We start from the raw sequence: 19,746 nt of genomic DNA, 5'->3' as shown, positions 1-19,746 counted from the left end.
TGTTGCTATAATACAACATACAGTGGGATGCAAAAGTTTGGGCAACCTTGTTAATAGACATTATTTTCCTGTATAAATCGTTGGTTGTTATGATAAAAAATGTCAGTTAAATATATCATATAGGAGACACACACAGTGATATTTGAGAAGTGAAATGAAGTTTATTGGATTTACAGAAAGTGTGCAATAATTGTTCAAACAAAATCAGGCAGGTGCATAAATTTGGGCACCACAAAAAAGAAATTAAATCAATATTTAGTAGATCCGCCTTTTGCAGAAATTACAGCCTCTAAACGCTTCCTGTAGGTTCCAATGAGAGTCTGGATTGTGGTTGAAGGTATTTTGGACCATTCCTCTTTACAAAACATCTCTAGTTCATTCAGGTTTGATGGCTTCCGAGCATGGACAGCTCTCTTTAACTCACACCACAGATTTTCAATTATATTCAGGTCTGGGGACTGAGATGGCCATTCCAGAAAGTTGTACTTGTTCCTCTGCATGAATGCCTTAGTGGATTTTGAGCAGTGTTTCGGTCGTTGTCTTGTTGAAAGATCCAGCCCCGGCGCAGCTTCAGCTTTGTCACTGATTCCTGGACATTGGTCTCCAGAATCTGCTGATACTGAGTGGAATCCATGCGTCCCTCGACTTTGACAAGATTCCCAGTCCCTGCACTGGCCACACAGCCCCACAGCATGATGGAACCACCACCATATTTTACTGTAGGTAGCAGGTATTTTTCTTGGAATGCTGTGTTCTTTTTCCTCCATGCATAACGCCCCTTGTTATGCCCAAATAACTCAATTTTATTTTCATCAGTCCACAGCACCTTATTCCAAAATGAAGCTAGCTTGTCCAAATGTGCTTGAGCAGACCTCAAGCGGCTCTGTTTGTGCTTCCTCTGCATCACTCTCGCATACAGCATCTCCTTGTGTAAAGTCGCTAATGGTTGAACGATGCACAGTGACTCCATCTGCTGCAAGATGATGTTGTAGGTCTTTGGTGCTGGTCTGTGGGTTGACTCTGACTGTTCTCACCATTCGTCACTTCTGTCTATCCGAAATCTTTCTTGGTCTGCCACTTCGAGCCTTAACTTGAACTGAGCCTGTGGTCTTCCATTTCCTCAATATGTTCCTAACTGTGGAAACAGACAGCTGAAATCTCTGGGACAGCTTTCTGTATCCTTCCCCTAAACCATGATGGTGAACAATCTTTGTCTTCAGGTCATTTGAGAGTTGTTTTGTGACCCCCATGTTGCTACTCTTCAGAGAAAATTAAAGGAGGAGGGAAACTTACAATTGACCCCCTTAAATACTCTTTCTCATTATAGGATTCACCTGTGTGTATAGGTCAGGGGTCACTGAGCTTACCAAGCCAATTTGAGTTCCAATAATTAGTTCTAAAAGTTTTGGAATCAATAAAATGACAACGGTGCCCAAATTTATGCACCTGCCTGATTTTGTTTGAACAATTATTGCACACTTTCTGTAAATCCAATAAACTTCAGTTCACTTCTCAAATATCACTGTGTGTGTCTCCTATATGATATATTTAACTGACATTTTTTATCGTAACAACCAACGATTTATACAGGAAAATAATGACTATTAACAAGGTTGCCCAAACTTTTGCATCCCACTGTATTTAATAGTCCTGCAGTGATCTGGCAGCCAGTCCAGGGCTGATTCATGCCTTACACCCAGTGCTGCCAGGGTAGGCTTCAACCTCCCCTCCACCATGAGCTGAATTACTTGGTTTTGAGAATGTTATGTTAAGACAGAGTTTTAAAATAGAGTTTAGACTTGCACAACTAATTAGGTGTGCAGTAGATGATTTTAAATGAATTAGAATTGGCTTTTTATATTTCCAGCATACTTTACACTGACTTATGCTGTACTCTGCCTTTACTGTGTTGTCTCAAGTTAAACATTTTAATCTCCCAGGTAACCATTTATGCTTTTATAAATGACATTGAGACCTCTCTTCAAGGACAACACTGAATGTACCCTGAAGGCACAGACAGCATTGGCATCTCACAGCAGAATGCCAAGCAGTGTGTTCTAAAATGCAAAAGCAAAGCCTCCAGATTTTGAAGTAATGTGATTTTTGGAGTTTAAACAGTGGAACACTTGTGACCAAACATTTAATAACGCTGGATAACAAAATGTAACCATTTGTATCATATAAATCGATACAAGTGAATCCTACAGTATGTTTCGTGCTGAATTCAAATAACTCATCAGAGTCATTCAAAGATTTAAAGTGACACATGATTCGAATTTATAATTAACATATATTCCGAGTGTGTTGGAAGTGCTGCATTCCAAAGCTCCGTGATACTCCGGATGCACCCTGGCGGTGGCCACAGGCCCCAACAGGGATGACCTTCCAAGCTCTGATCCTGTGGCCCCCATGCAGACCAGGGCGGCTGCCCACTTGTGGCCAAGGGGAGGCATTGCCCCTGTCCCGGTGCTTCCAGGCATCCCTGCTGGGTGGGATCCCTAGCCGCCCGCCACCATATATATATGTATATGTATATGTGTCTACCTTGTGCCCTGTGCTGGTTGGGATTGGCTCCAGTGGACCCCTGTGACCCTGTTGTTAGGATATAGCGGGTTGGATAATGGAGATATATATATATATAAATATATATATATATACTGCTCAAAAGAATTAAAGGATTTAATCAAAGTATAGCATAAAGTCAATGAAACTTATGGGATATTAATCTGGTCAGTTAAGTAGCAGAGGGGGTTGTTAATCAGTTTCAGCTGCTGTGGTGTTAATGAAATTAACAACAGATGCACTAGAGGGGCAACAATGAGATGACCCCCAAAACAGGAATGGTTTAACAGGTGGAGGCCACTGACATTTTTCCCTCCTCATCGTTTCTGACTGTTTCTTCACTAGTTTTGCATTTGGCTACAGTCAGTATCACTACTGGTAGCATGAGGCAATACCTGGACCCTACAGAGGTTGCACAGGTAGTCCAACTTCTCCAGGATGACACATTAATACGTGTCATTGCCAGAAGGTTTGCTGTGTCTCCCTGCACAGTCTCAAGGGCATGGAGGAGATTCTAGGAGACAAGCAGTTACTCTAGGAGAGCTGGAGAGGGCCATAGAAGGTCCATAACCCATCAGCAGGACCAGTATCTGCTCCTTTGGGCAAGGAGGAACAGGATGAGCACTGCCAGAGCCCTACAAAATGACCTCCAGCAGGTCACTGGTGTGAATGTCTCTGACCAAACAATCAGAAACAGACTTCATGAGGGTTGCCTGAGGGCCCAAATGTCTACTGCGCCCTGTGCTCACTGCACAGCACCAGGGAGCTCAATTGGCATTTGCCATAGAATACCAGAATTGGCAGGTCCACCACTGGCGCCCTGTGCTTTTCACAGATGAGAGCAGGTTCACCCTGAGTATATGTGAAAGACGTGAAAGGCTCAGGAGAAGCCGTGGAGAATATTATGCTGCCTGTAACATTGTTTAGCATGACTGGTTTGGTGGTGGGTCAGTGATGATCTTGGAGGCATATCCATGGAGCGACTCACAGACCTCTACAGGCTAGACAACGGCATCTTGACTGCCATTAGGTATCAGGATGAAATCCTTGGACCCATTGTCAGACCCTACGCTGGTGCAGTAGGTCCTGGTTTCCTCCTAATGCACGACAATGCCTGGCCTCATGTGGCAAGAGTATGTAGGCAGTACCTGGAGGACAAAGGAATTGAAACAATTGAATGGCCTTCACGATCCCCTGACTTAAACCCAATAGAACATCTGTGGGACATTATGTTTCGGTCCATTAGGCGCCGCCAGGTTGCTCCTCAGACTGTACAACAGCTCAGGGATGCCCTCATACAGATCTGGGAGGAAATGCCACAAGACACCATCCGTCGTCTCATTAGGAGCATGCCCCAACGTTGTCAAGCATGCATACAAGCTCGTGGGGGCCACACAAGATACTGAAAAGCATTTTGAGTAGCAGAAATTAAGTTTTTGAAAAATGGACTAGCCTGCCACATCTTCATTTCACTCTGATTTTAGGGTGTCTACACAATTAAGCCCTCTGTAGGCAGAAAACTTTTATTTCCATTAAAAGACTTGGCATCCTTTTGTTCCTAAGACATTGCCCTGTCGTTATTTGTATAGATATCCAACTTCATATTGAGATCTGATGTATCCAATGTGTTTCTTTAAAGTGTTCCTTTAATTTTTGTGAGCAGTGTATATGGAAGCAAAGGTCTGTGATACGCTTTGCATATTTGCAGCTGGAGAGCCACAAGGGTATATATATATATATATATATATATAGGGCTGCACGGTGGCGCAGTGGTAGCGCTGCTGCCTCGCAGTTAGGAGACCTGTGGGTTCGCTTCCCGGGTCCTCCCTGCGTGGAGTTTGCATGTTCTCCCCGTGTTGCGTGGGTTTCCTCCGGCGCCCGGTTTCCTCCCACAATCCGAAGACATGCCGGTTAGGTGGATTGGCGATTCTAAATTGGCCCTAGTGTGTGCTTGGTGTGTGGGTGTGTTTGTGTGTCTCCTGCGGTGGGTTGGCACCCTGCCCTGGATTGGTTCCTGCCTTGTGCCCTGTGTTGGCTGGGTTTGGCTCCAGCAGACCCCCGTGACCCTGTATTCGTATTCAGCGGGTTAGAAAATGGATGGATGGATATATATATATATATATATATATATATATATACAGTGTATATATATACACACACACATATATATATATACACACACATATATATATATATATATATATATATATATATAATGTATATATATATATATAATGTATATATATATGTATATATGTATGTGTGTATGTATATATATATGTATATGTATGTATATATGTATATATATATGTATATTTATGTATATATATATGTGTGTGTGTGTTTGTGTATGTATGTATAAATTAATGCTGGCAGAATCTCACCTGAAAGATAGAAGTGTACAAGCCCTCTTAAGGGTTCCAGCTTCTTTGTCATTGCTTTTCCATTTCAGAAATGTCCTGATGAAACCATTCACTTTGCTTGTCACTGACCACTCTGAGATTACCAAAGAAAATGTCTGGAAAGATAAAATCTTCACATTTTAATCCTGAATTTAACTTTAATTAAAAAAAAACACACACATTAATAAGGGTTTATATACTAAATATACAGCCTAAAAAAGAAATAACTCAAAATTACGGCTGATAGAAAAATTCTCAGTACATTTGTGATATCAGTACAGTTTTGAGAATTTTATATTAATACACACTTGCCATCGTATTTTCTAAAGAATAATTGTAAATTAAACTGTATGTGAATGCTTTGGTCGCACAGCTAACTCCTCACCTGTATTAAACACACTTCTTATTCCATAGCTTGATGTCTAATTAGTTAAAGTTCACTTAGTGAGAAAGTAAAATGAAATTATATTTTGCTCATTAGGTAGCATACATGCCTAAGAAATGCTTTTTAAAGGACCAGCAATATGGCTGATTTATTCAGATGTATAACTGCTGTAATAGTTAAGGCAACTTGCATGGCCAGCAACATTATGTGTCCAGTTCTTTAGCCACTATGTTTTTTGTGTCTCATAGTAAGTCAGCATTCTCTTAGTTCCTGCTTTAACCCTCTAAATCAACTTCAAGTGGTAAGGAGATTGATGCATCTGATTACTTCTTTGCTATTGTTCACTTATATTTCAAAAGAAAACAAATCCTTTTACAAAAGCAGGATTTAAGCCAATCATAGGCTGACATTTCATATTCCCCTAAAGCATTGAAAATATTGTCAAATTGAATTTGATGGTGCCACCTTTTAAATGTACTGATTGTGACCAGAGATAACGGACCAGTTCAGAACAACAGGAATTGTTGGGATTTAATAGATTATATGCACTCTCTCTTCTGGATTCCACGTCAGCCAGCTACCTCAGTTCCGACACCGATATCCAAACAAACTAGCTATGGAGTTTTTCACCTCATCGCTTCAAGACGTGCCCAGACGTACGGCAAATGATGCAAGTTGCATTATTGAAGCATTGTGTCAAACGTCTGGAGCTAAAAAGAAGTGCTTCAAACTATATGTTTCAAGTTACATTCACAATTCTGAAGGTAAAATCTGGATGTATTAAACACTTGTGTCTACTGTGTCTTGTATCCATTGTGTCTACTGTCAGCTTTTATAGAGGTGTATGGACATTTAATTTTTCCCCGGCGCGTGCTCCTAACCTCTCTCTCTTCTTTGCAAAACGCTCAAGCTCTGTCAGGTTGCATGGGTGCAGTTTTTGCCAATTCCACAAATTCTCCATTTTGACAATAAAGATTCTTTTTTTCTGTTGATCGGTGTCAAAAGAAATCCACTGTGATTCAGGGTTGTGTAACTATAAAATGTGAAAACTTTTTTTTGGCAATGTAAACCTTATTTAATCTACACTAATAAAAGGCAAAGCCCTCACTCACTCACTCACTCACTGACTCATCTCTAATTCTCCAACTTCCCGTGTGGGTGGAAGGCTGAAATTTGGCAGGTTCATTCCTTACAGCTTCCTTACAAAAGTTGGGCAGGTTTTATATCGAAATTCTACGCGTAATGGTCATAACTGGAAGCTGTTTTTCTCCATTTACTGTAATGGAGATGAGCTTGAACGGCGTGGGGGCGGAGTTCCGTGTGACATCATCACGCCTCCCACGTAATCGCGCAGTACATAGAAAACCAGGAAGACCTCCAAAAAGCGCTGAAGAAAACATGCATTATATAATTGAGAAGGCAGCGAAACAATAAGAAGCGGCGAAAGTGACATATACAACCATATTCATGAGTTCTGCTACTTGAAACAAAGCACGATGTAAACCTACACTTTAAATTAAGTTCATAGACAGGCTGCGCTGGCGTTTGTAATTTAGTGCCTGCCCATATAAGGCCGTCCGTCAGCGGCAATCCAATAGCAAACTCCACTAAATATTCACGGGTGAAGGACTGTGCTTATGGAGAGGAAGATGAGATGGTCAGGGTGGTGTTTGACACAAACTCAGCGAAACTGCGAGAGAAAGTTTTAAGTGCCAGGACTAAGGTAACATTAAATACAGCCATGGACATAGCACGAGATGGCACCAGCACAGCTGGGAACCTTCGATGCATGTACACCGGCGGCTCACGTGAACTGGCGCAGTGCACAGATAAAAGCAACAGTTCCAAAGAGCTGAACAAAACGAATTACACAATTGAAAAGGCAGCAAAAATATGAAGCGTCTGATACATACAAGCATATTCATAAATCCAGCTACTGCGGAAACAAAGCACACGTGGAAAAAGTCAATGTCCCGCTAAAGGAAGACAGTGTAAAAAACCCGTGCATGCAGTGTGTCAGGTCTCAGATAAAGAAGAAGACGAGCTGTTTATTGATGCAGTAAGAAACGAATCGATGAATGAAACCTGTCATCTTTACAGCGATTGACAAACACGGAATGTAACTTGAACACAACACATCCTACAAATACGAACCTGATTGAAAGAAATAATGATAATCAAATCCTTGATGACAGCAACACTCAGTAACACTCACAAAACAAATACTGTATATTGACAGTCATGTTACGCTATTTTTAAAATGTTCCCTTTTCTTTTCTAGCTTTTTAACACACTACTTCTCGCTCGATACGCGGGTATATATATATGTATATATATATCCCGATCTACATACTCGAATAATGGATACTTTATTCGCCATCAATGATTGTTTTGGTAAAGCCATACTCAGTGTATTCATTAGATGAACGGTAAAAAGTAAGAGCGAGGCGAGGATGACTTATTGAGGCATGCAGGCTGTAGTCTTGCGTCAACTCTATCTGAATTGCGATCACATTTGAAAAAATATATCTTTTCAAGTTCTATTTAGTCCATATGTGTCAAACTCAAGGGCGGGCCACATCCGCCCGGCGTAATTATATCCGCCCGAGATCATTTTATATACTGTATTATTGTTATTAAAGCCGGGTATATGAAGCGCTGGTAACACAATAAACTACAGATCCCATAATGCAGCGCTTCAGCTGCCTTGCGAACACTTACGCGTTAATCAAGTCTAGCTTATGATGCTGCAAGTTATTGCGAAGCTAGCTCACACGATGCTGAAGAGAAAAGTTGATTCTGAAAATAGAGCCTTTAAAACCGATGGGAGGCTGAGTATATGTTTACTGAACCCGTGTGTCTCATTTGTGGAGCTAATGTGGCTGTAATTACAGAATTTAATCTAAGACGGCACTATGAGACAAAACATCAGGGTAACCTGAAAGACCTGAATGCAATGCAGAAGATACAGAAAGCAGAAGAATTAAATAAGAATCTGACACTTCAGCGGACGTTTTACCGTGCACAATCACAAAGTGATTTCAAGTGAAGCTGCTTTTATGGGAGACACAAATGCACCAGTGCAACTTGCCCCACTTTCCCTGTTGCCAAGTAATGTTAAACCAAGTCGTCACTACGGTGTTCCCAAATACGCACTTTGCTGATAAACTGAGCGCACTGAGTTTGCACGGCGCTTTGGTGACTTTGAAGAACAAAAAGTCCGTCTACATGCGGCTCGAACCTTGTGCATGTTTGGTAGCACATATCTGTGCGAGAAGCTCTTCTCAGTGATAAAGACTAACAAAACAGCACACAGGAGTCGCCTCACTGATGAGCACCTGCAATCCATCCTGAGAATCTCCACAACACAGAACCTCACACCAAACAGAAACGAACCTGTTGCCAAAAAAAGATGCCAGGCGTCCAGCTCTAAAATGACATATGAGCAAAGACAACTGAATGATTTGATTTGTTATTGCTGAAAGGAACACATTTTATTTATATTTCCAGGTTTTGTTATGCAGCATGTTCATATTTGAATTTGTATAATTTTGACAGGATATATTTTTATGGAGAGCAAAATCTTTTGGGATATTTAAAATCTAAGTTTATTTTTTATATAAAATTACATAAGAGTAAAGAAATTTGAATGTTTGTTCTTTTAACGTTTACTTTATTTCTAACTTGTATAATTTAGACAGGATATATTTTTATGGAGAGCAAAATATTATAAGTTGTTTAAGGTTTGAGTTGATTTATTCAGGAATAATATTCCTGTCTGTTTTACCATTCCTACCAAAGATATTTCTGTCGACTAAATAAAAATTCCTTCTATTTAAAATTTAAATAGAACTTGAACAAATACGATAGTTCATAATATCCACGCAGACTTGCACGTAAGAGCGGAGTTATCCGTTTTAACAAGCAGCGTATTGCACTGATACGAAATAGCTGTGTGTGTATATATGTAGATATGTATGTACATGTATATATATGTTTATATATATGTGTGTGTATGTATGTATATATATATGTATTTGTGTGTATATATGTGTGTGTATGTGTGTATGTATATGTATGTGTATATATGTAGATATATATATGTATGTATATATGTGTGTGTGTATATATGTGTGTATATGTATAGATATGTATATATATATGTTTATGTGTGTGTGTAAATATATATATATATATATATATATATATATATATATATATATATATATATGACAGCAACACTCATCACTCACAACAGTGACAAAACAATTACATTGACAATCATGTTACGTTATTTTCAAAATGTTTCCTTTTCTTTTTCATTGCTTCTTTAACACACTACTTCTCCGCTGCGAAGCGCGGGTATTTTGCTAGTACATTATAAAATATAACAGATGATAGGCGATAGATACATTTGATTTTCCTGCATAGTATTTACCAGGTTAGTTATGTGACTAGTGGAGTCTGATATGGCGTCAGTTTTACCAAGATGATTTTAAGTCCCACTCCCAAGCCACTATATGTCTGATCATCTGTAATATTAATGTTGCAAAACACAAGCAAGACCATTGGGGTTTGCTGAAACTTACAATGTTTAAAGTGATAATCTTTTGAACCTCTTTTCTTAAAGCTACATATCTCTGTTCATGTTCACTTAAATGGTATTATTATTATAAAAGTATAATTTGAAAATTATCTTTTTGTTTGCCTCTACAGCTGTGTTGATGCAACCACATTCTTGTACTTCTCTGTGTTTGCTCCACTCATTTACGCAACTTTCCTGAAAGGATTCTTTGGGTAAGTAAAAAAATAAGTCCTGGGGCCTCATGTATTAATGGTGCGTACAAACAAAAATGTGGCGTAAACCCATTTCCACGTTCAAATCATGATGTATAAAACCTAAACTTGCCGTAAAGCCACGCACATGTCCACGGTAGTTCATAACCTGGCGTACACAAGTTCTCCGCTCGGTTTTGCAGACTGGCGGCACCCAGCGTCAAAGCAGTGCTACTGTTCCTGTGTGGTTACCCTTTCTTTGTTAGATCCTCATCCCTGACGCGACTTTATAAATACACTGAAACTAACCGCGTATTGTTTATTAGTTTAATGCATTTGATTGCAATTAACCTATAACAATATAATGGTCCACAGAATGGTCAAACTATTCTAAATACCATAACTGCTTTAGCGTTGTTACTCTCACTGCACCTTCTTCTTCTTCTTCTTCTTTCAGTTGCTCCCATTAGGGGTTGCCACAGTGGATCATCTTTTTCCATATTACTCTCACTGCACCACTCGGAGTATTTATATCACTGTATCTGAGTGGGGAATCACAGCTCAGCAGCTGATTGGGAAGAGAATTATTGGGATACAGCATCAAGCACACGCTGCCTCAGCCATGCTGCCTATTGAACTGCTGTCATAGGGCAAATGCTTCAGAGCTTCAGAAACAGTTTCATCCCAAGAACTATAAACGCACTCAGTCAGTCCAAGTGCTTCTTGTAGAACTGTTTGTACGTATAAGTACAGTTACCTCACTGTAACTTGCGATACAGTTATAATATTCCACAACCTGAGCCACTTTATAAAGCGCGTATTTACATGTGATGAACTGCTGCAATAAATGATTTCATCGAAGGTCATGCACGGCGCACCTACCTTTTCCATTCTCTTTGTTACATATTGCACGGCCATATCAGGCTCACTCTTGATATCCGGAGGAACATTGTGTCTCATGTATTGAATGACTGGGACAGGTTCAACGTGTGGACTGATGACGGTACAGGAGATAATTATACTACACAGGAGCACTAGAAGAGTGAAATGCTTAAGCCTTTCACCTATGGTTCTGCATGTGAGTTGATGGCTGCCGCTGAATTGTTTGGTTGTCGCTTTCAAGTGTACCGAAATGGCCAAATATTTTACACCTTTGAACAACCGCCAATGCCTCTTAAACATCTTAGATTCACAGGTGACGATTTCAGTTAGTGGATACTTTGATATTTATGAATGTTTAAACTCTCAAAAGCTGGATGTGAAGTTATCAATGAAACCGGTTGTATACTTGCAACGCTTGACAGATGCCAAATGTCACTTCAACACAAGTCCTACAAATACTGTCATAATTGAAACAAACCATGAAACTCAAACCGATTATGACAGCAGCAATCCAAGCTGTGAGATTTGAAACAAGATTACTGTTCACATAGCCAACTGTACGTTGCATGCTTAAGAGTAAGCTCAGCGCACAGCTTGGTCATATTACAACCGGAGGGCCGAACTCACAATGTGGTATACAAAGAGATCCTTAACAAATAATTATTGGTATATTTTCTCTCAGTTTAAAAAGGTTTAATTTTCTTCTTAATAAAAATTTTAAGGCAGTACTTCGCCGCTGCGAAGTGCGGGTATTTTGCTAGTGACATAAACTACGTGATTAAAGTGGAAATTTAAAGATTAAAGTTGACATTTCATCCTTTTTCCCCACTGTGTCCCTATTTTTTTTTTTTCTTTTCTCTGTACCCTAATAAGCTTTCATATGACATTCAGATAGTGGGCTATGACTTGATTTTCACGGTGACTTTGATATCTGATGACTTCTTTTTTTATTTCGGGCACTGTACAACTTTGTGAACTTGAGCTTTTGACTTTCTCAGATACTTTATGTCACTCGATCAACTTCCTTTTGTTGTTTATACCACTGTTTAAACCAATAAATAGTACGTTTTTCCTTTGCCTCAATTTGGTATTCGCTGAAATTCTTCTATTTTCCCCTGTGCTTTTGCCATTGTCTTTTCACAAAACGCTGAGCTTAATGGCTATTTATGTTGATTTGCATATTCAAAGAGGTGTAATTCTGGGAGGAGTTCGGGGGGGACAGCAGGCGCGTGCATGTGCGTTACTTTTCACGCTGACCGTGGTTTATGGAGCGGAAGAACGTGGAAGCTGTCGAACTCGCAGGTGTATGCATCTGGATTTTTTTGTGCTGAAGCACATTTACGCTTTTGTGCTTATGCCATGTTATAGTGTGAATTCTATGCACGGCATTATGCATGTTTACTGCTAGCATTATCATTATTGTATATATTGTGGACGTCTTTGACCATTGTGTGACTTGTAAGATCAGAATACATTAAAGCTCTTCATAGATATTTTTTCAGTTACTTAACAAGGATTACTCAGTAGGGTAAGGAGGTGAATCAAGACCCTTGTAAAGGTTTAGCTTCTCAGCCACTGCATTTGCATCAAGATAATATCCATGTGGAGTCTGCACATTCTTCCTACATTTGCATGTGTTTTTTTTTTTTTTCCTCATGTATTATATTTTTCTCTTCACATCCCAAAAGCGTGCCTGTTATGTTAATTAATGGTTGGGCATGGTGTAAGTGAACATATTCTGCATTGGCTAGTACCCTGTTGTCGCCTTGTGTGTTGACTGTGAATTGGACAAAGCAGGATATGAAAATAAAGCAGATAAGGAAATAAAAAAAATGATATAGGGAGTACTAATCTCATTAGAGTCCTTTAAACATTCTGGTTCATTAATGTAGCCAAATGAGACCAAGAATAAATCATGTAAATCAATAAATATACACATTCCATTAACAGTTACAAGGAGTGTATGCTGGCCTCACAGGATCTCTTTTTGAGACCCCTGCAGTCATACAATCAGGTACTTCCCTCTATGTGATAATCAGTACACTCTGGTGGGATTAGGTTTTCTCTATCATTGTTTTATATTTAAAATTTCATTTATTCGGTAATAGTGTCAGGTTTATACAGCATGCATTGGAATGGAAAATGCAATGTGTTTAATTAGTACAGGTGACAAACTCCTTAGAGTTGGCCTATCAAGAATGACATTCTTGAGTGAGCATGTCATGAGTGACATTGTTGTTATTGTGAACTGTAGCTACACTCTGTTTAATTCATTTCCATTAGATGACACTTCTTTACTTAGGTATATGTGCCTGTCCAATAGTCTACACTTTATCATCGATTGGGCCAGATGGGTGGGTGGGTGGATGGATGGATAGATAGATAGATAGATAGGGAAATTTGGCTTATTTAACAGAAGGTCTTTAAATAAATAAATGCATAAATAGATAAATAAATACACACACACAATGGTCTAAACACACACCAGAATGACTAAAAAGGAAGAAGATTTAACAGGAAAGAAAACTTCAGATTTGGCAACCTCTGTCACAGTGAGGCATTATGCAGGGGTATTGCTGTTGGTATAATGGAACCCCCATCATGTCTCTTGACTCACATATGCTGAGTAATTCATTGGCTTAAAGCCCTCAGTATTAGTGTGTCAAGAGAGCGAATGTGCAGCATTGTTCATAATGGCACTCAGTTTTGTTTTATTTCTCTCCTTCTCTACTACCTCCAGGGGGTCCAGAGTGCATCCCATAATTGTGCTTGCCCTTTTAATTAGCTCGATCAATATAAATACTGAGTTTTTCAGTACTGGTATACCACACAATAGTACTGGGGGACTAATTCAGGACTTCACAATTCACAAAGAGATTGACAAAATAGATCTGGCAGAATTATTTCAATTTAACAGTTAATCACATATTCAAAGACATCAGTGTAAATTAAGGGGAAGTAAACTTAGGACTTAAGACACGGAGCACTTCTTCACACAAAGAGCCATAGAAATCTAGAACAAACTGCAAGGAAAAGGGAGTTGAGGCTGAAATCCTGACAACCTTTAAGAAGTATCTAATAGGATGTTGGGACAACTTAGCTAAACAAATGAGCTTGATAGACTGAATGGTCTCCTCTTGTTTGTCGAGTTTCTTATGTTTGTGTCTTCAATGCCTTAGCTACTACAGCACGCTTCCTACCTAATAATACAAAAGTGCCTGTCATTTCATCAGTTGACTGGCTGCATTGGTCAGGTCAGGTGTAAAAAGAGTTTTCAGTCTCGGCACATAATGTTCTTTCTTTGTCTTGTAGGTCAGAGCCGAAGATTTTGTTCTCCTACAAATCTCAAGTAGATGAGCCAGAGGACACAGATGTTCACTTGCCTCCCACATACGGTGTGGGTAAGAAGGATGCTTATGACCCCAGCTCCTACTCCAGCACACAGATAGACAGCTCGGGGGGCTATCTGGATGACATTGCCTCCATTCCCTACCCAGTGGGAAGCATAAACAGTATTGACAGTGACCGCTGGAGAATGATTAACTCCTAGGACTACAAGGAACGAAAACAAAGCGTGGAAAGTGAAGGGTTGGCGAACACTGGCACCAATTTCAATCATGAAATTTTGAAGAACTTGTAGGATTTTATAAATCCATTTACCCAAGCATGTTGTCCCCCTTCGGGGAATCGGACTACACATTCATGAGGTTATATGATCTAGGCTTATTGGCTTGCAAGAAGCAGTTGCACAAGATATGTGAAGAATTTCCATTTTTGCGAATATTTTCTAAAATATCAACACATTCCATCCTTCAGAAAACAAAGAAAATACGTATTCCTGCCAAATCTGCCGTTGGCAAAAAATATGAAACCGTGAGTCCTCTGCAAGGCGTCATTAATTACTCGAGTGAGGTATTACTCCCTGACGATACGAGACTTTATTTAATCAAACATTATGGGAGGATGTTTATTTATTTATTTTATTATTTTTTTAATTGTACCAACATCTCAATCCTACGGTTGCAAATTGAACATATTATCATCATCTGTAGGTACTGTAAAGTTTCGACTTCAGTGTTCTGTAGCATTCCTATCTGAAGTGCATGATGCCGTTCTTTGCTTGCCAAGCCCAATAACAGTATGACTGAATGTGTGCAGGTAATTCCGTTTTTACAGACTGGCCCTTTAGGCCTGACCCTGGAGGTTCGTTCTAAACGTGTGATCAACCCTCTGTGGATAATTCCAATTTTACAATGTGTTTAACACACTAGAGCCCAGTAGTGTGTGCTTAGAAAGTCATTGTGAAGAAGAAGCATTCTGGGTTAAGCATTCCCTACTGAGCCACTTCAGAAAAAGGACAACACTGCAGAAGTGCAACCATAGATTTTGTTTCTAAACCTTTTTAAAAATTCCCGTTGAGAGGACGCATCAGTAGGCTTGCTCAATGGGGGTCTTAATATCTTTGCCATATTGTAGAGTCTTCAAAAAAAAAAAAAAAGTGAAATCGGAATGTCCAATTAGTTGTTAAGCACCAGTCGGTTATCACAGAGTTTCTTGCACAAGATTCCTGCATGAAACTGTATTTTATGATGGTGATGAATTTTTTGTCTTTTGTGTTATATCAGGAAGTCGGTACGACTTCTTGACATGGGAATACTGAGAAAAAAAAATTAGAATCATTTTTTTAAATTATCTTCATTTTCCGAAATTCTAACACTTTGGGTCTTGACTACTTGAGTTATTTATTAATGACATTACGATGTTTCTAGGTAGGCACTTTGTACACAACAGCAGGTAATTTCGACTGCTTAGACGCAATTCCGGTTGGCTGAGCCTAAGAAGATCAAGAGACGTTGCTGTTCCCTCCGTAAATTCTTTCCTTTTCCTTCAAGAAGCCACCTTGATGACGTTCATGTCCTCGAGAAATGTGACTGGATCTTTTGCACTTTGCACCAGGGCGAGCATCAGGTTGTTCACGATCAGCTTTGAAGCTTCTGAGCCTTTTATGTCAAAATAGACAATTCCGTCTTCGGTAAACCCCTCGGACTACTGTTGGGAGGCACATTTTTATTTTGTGCTCTCCTCCTCATGTGCAGTGAGGATCTATTAGTTGTCCAAGAAACTTTAACATTTGAAAAGTTATGATTTTAATGCACGAATAGTATATTAGGCTACTGACATTTATGTGCAGTATTTGATAGTTAACTATTTCTGTCTTAAGTGTTTATACAGAACAAGATGGGAGAGACGGAGAAAGAGAGGAAATTAGCTTTCCAATTCCAAATCACATGGCACTAAAACAAGGTGTTTCAGATATAAAATATAATGTGAGTTGAACACGAGGATTTCAATTCAATTTTACGCTTCTAGGGTAGAGTATGGGAGAGAACAGAGATCAGCAGAGCCTTTTGGTGGTCTTGTGCCCCCTGGCACGTGGCACCTCTCCATCTTCTATCCCCCAAACCTTGGTAGAAGGTGAATGGGACACAAGACGGGACTGCTTATCAGCATTGTCATAAAAATGTGTATTATGGAAAACCTCCAGTTGTTTGGAGTTTGGTTCATTTTTATGAATACTGGCATTGTAATTGTTACGTTTGGATCCTAAAAATCCTTTATTTGTACAAATGTTCTTCTTTTTTTTTTTTTTACACCCACATACAATCTGGTGTTTTTCTCTATTTTCTTTTTTTTTACCACCTAAGTAGGGTTGAAAATTCAACTCTAAAGTTTAAGAATTCCTTTAAACAAGTAATGAAGATTGGGATTTCTTAATGTGGGAAAAATATGTACAAATAATTGAGTCATTTAGTGTTTTTATGATTTGCTGTACAACTGAGTTGGGTAACACTTTTTACTATTACTATCTGTATTTAAGATTAACTAAATGAAAGGCTTCTTCCCACACTCTTAAAACATTGTTAAAATATATTTGATTTTTTTTTTATGTGCAGCATTGCTAATCTGAAATAAAAAAAATGAAAATAGCAATTTCTGACACAAATTAACATCCTGTATTAGCAATGTAAATTGTGGATGGCCATGAGTGTGCCCTGCATTGCACTGGCATCTTACCAGGGTTGCCTCTCGCTTTAGTTAGGCTTCAGTTGTCTGTTACCCTTTACCGAATAAAAACCAAAATTATGGATTCCAAAAATGCATGAATCAAACATAATATTACCACAATGAGACGTTTTTAAATTTTTTACCTCTGTTTAATATGGTTATCAGTTCAGGGTTGTGGGGTGCCAGTGCCTTTCCCATCAGCATTGGGTACAAAGCAGGAATCAACTCTGAATAGGGAGGTAGCTGGGTTTTTTTTTCATTAATTTGTTTATTTTTTTAATATAGAAAATGTTCTTGTACTGTGACAGTCAAAAAGTGTTCATAATAATGGACATAATCTCAACGGCATTCTAATGGGTCTGTTAAAAATACATCCATGACCTGAAATCATGATTTTAAATGGCAAATCACCCAGACAAATGAATACGTGTTTTATTATAAAAATAAAGACAAGTGCTATAAGTAACTCCTTAATGTGTGGCAGTGTAAGTTAACAACTGTTCTCAAACTTATTTAATGCAATTCAGAGTTGCATGGCCTTTATGAGAAAGGGAATATGTTGCATGGGCTTGCTGATCTCCCAGCTAAAGATGAAATTAAAAAATCATTAAATGGAATGGAATTATGGGGCACAAATGTTCTCGAGGTAGGACTACGGAAATATCTGCTGAGCGATGACACTGGAACAACGTGTTTCGAGAAGGAGCAACGGGGAAATTGTTGTCCTTGTATATATGCATAGGGATGTATGTATCATATACTTATTTAAATCTTATAGATGTAGTTACCAGTTGAATGATTATTGAAGATTCTGATTCAAAGCTTTGTCTTTTGTTTGCCCCAAGTCTTATAAATTTACCAGTAGCACGTATTATATAGGGTGGCACGGTGGCGCAGTGGGTAGCGCTGCTGCCTTGCAGTTAGGAGACTTGGGTTCACTTCCCGGGTCCTCCCTGTGTGGAGTCTGCATGTTCTCCCCGTGTCTGCGTGGGTTTCCTCCCACAGTCCAAAGACATGCAGGTTCGGTGCATTGGTGATCCTAAATTGTCCCTAATGTGTGCTTGGTGTGTGGGTGTGCGCCCTGCCCAGAGTTTGTTTCCTGCCTTGCTCCCTGTGTTGGCTGGGATTGGCTCCAGCAGTCTCCCGTGACCCTGTGTTCGGATTCAACGGGTTGGCAAATGGATGGATGGATATATTATATAAATATATAATATGTTATTTTTGAAAAAGTATCCACTTGTGTGGATGTGCTGTGTTGACAGTGCCAGACATGTAAAATAGTAGCTTTGTTTTTCAAATCTTCAGTCCTTTGAAAATGATAACTTTTATCATTTCATTTATAATTTTGGAAGTATCACGTTTCCATTGCTAAACAGGGATAGGTTAGTCTGTTCATCGGTTTTTTATTTTTTTTATTTTTTTTTTGATGCCTACATTAAAACAAATTTAGTTTTAGCTTTGAAATTAAACCTTTTTTGTAACCAACGTGATTGAAGAAGAGAAACTGCTGCACTTTGATACTATCTTGGGTTTAGGGTTTATGTTCATTTTGGTCATTCCAATGAAGAGTTTAAGGCTCTGCCTTTCCTGCATTTCTCCTGCAGAGCAATGCCAGCCATCCTCAGTATTTCTGTGCTCCCGCTGGCGTTACACAATTTAATGTGAGTGGAGTGTCAGTGAGATGTAAAGGTGGACGAGCTTAGGTAATTTCCTCTCGTTCTTGGGTAAAGAGGGTCTTTTATAATTGAATTAAGTGTTAGGAGGTTAATATAACAAACAAATGTACTATGCACAAATTTATTATTTTTATACTCTGTTGTGTCATATTTTTCAAATGATTGCCATCAGAAGTTGTTGCTAATCTTAACGTTGACTTACATGAACACTATCTGTACTGCATCTGGAGATCTTGTGAATTCTGTATCTTAATGGTTGCAAACTGTTTTTAATGACTCTGATTTCAAATAAATAAACACATACGTACAACTGTGTTGAATGTGATGCGGCAGAGGTTTGAAAATAGAGGTGGGCAGCACAAGCATTTGTTGGTTCCGATTTTTTTCTTGATTCTAGTTAAGACTTAGACCAGCAAAACTTCAGAATGATGTGATGGTGGCGTCAGCTCAAAGTAAGTCTCTGGCTGAGGAGCACCGACCAGTTCTTTTCTTTGAGGTTCGACTGTTTGACAGTGATGCAGTGTACCAAACTGCAAAATACCAAATAATGCTGGCTAATAAAAACTATGAAAGCCTTTGGGTAGCGTACATATTCGAATCTGAATTTCAGATTCTTAAAGTCATTTAGCAAAATCAACCCGTGCTGACTTGTCTGTAGTAATATAAAGTATCTATCTATCTATCTATCTATCTATCTATCCATCCATCCATCCATCCATCCATCCATCCATCCATCCATCCATCCATCCATCTATCTATCTATCTATCTATTAACTGTGTCGGTTGTTTTATTCACCTGAATTTACTTACAGTCTGATATTGTGAAATGAACTTTCTGATCTTAAAGTGATTTTTAAGCTGGCATGGTGACCACATGCCCACCCACCTTTCTCACTGGCTCATCCTGTTTGGTAGCTTAACTTTATAATTTTCTTTTCCAAAAGAAAATTTGCTTAAATTGCATGCATGCATTTTAATGCACATCTCCTTTGATTAA

At 39.0% G+C, this 19,746-nt stretch overlaps 1 protein-coding gene across 3 annotated transcripts in view; it reads left to right on the top strand.

Moving 5' to 3' along the window:
* Positions 1-17,152, top strand: part of tpra1 (transmembrane protein, adipocyte asscociated 1) — a 46,933-nt gene extending 29,781 nt beyond the window's left edge. For all 3 annotated transcript variants that reach the window (XM_039771425.1, XM_039771423.1, XM_039771424.1), the window contains exons 10-11: positions 10,066-10,146; positions 14,320-17,152. In XM_039771425.1, coding sequence (XP_039627359.1) covers positions 10,066-10,146; positions 14,320-14,557 — 319 coding nt within the window. In that variant the 3' untranslated portion in view covers positions 14,558-17,152. The remainder of the gene's footprint in view (positions 1-10,065; positions 10,147-14,319) is intronic.
* Positions 17,153-19,746: the final 2,594 nt, after the last annotated feature.

The sequence above is a fragment of the Polypterus senegalus genome, chromosome 12 (genome assembly GCF_016835505.1).
Source record: "Polypterus senegalus isolate Bchr_013 chromosome 12, ASM1683550v1, whole genome shotgun sequence".
Lineage (NCBI taxonomy): Eukaryota > Metazoa > Chordata > Cladistia > Polypteriformes > Polypteridae > Polypterus > Polypterus senegalus.
The sequence above is the reverse complement of the archived record's forward strand: the minus strand, read 5'-3'. Positions and strand labels throughout refer to the sequence as shown.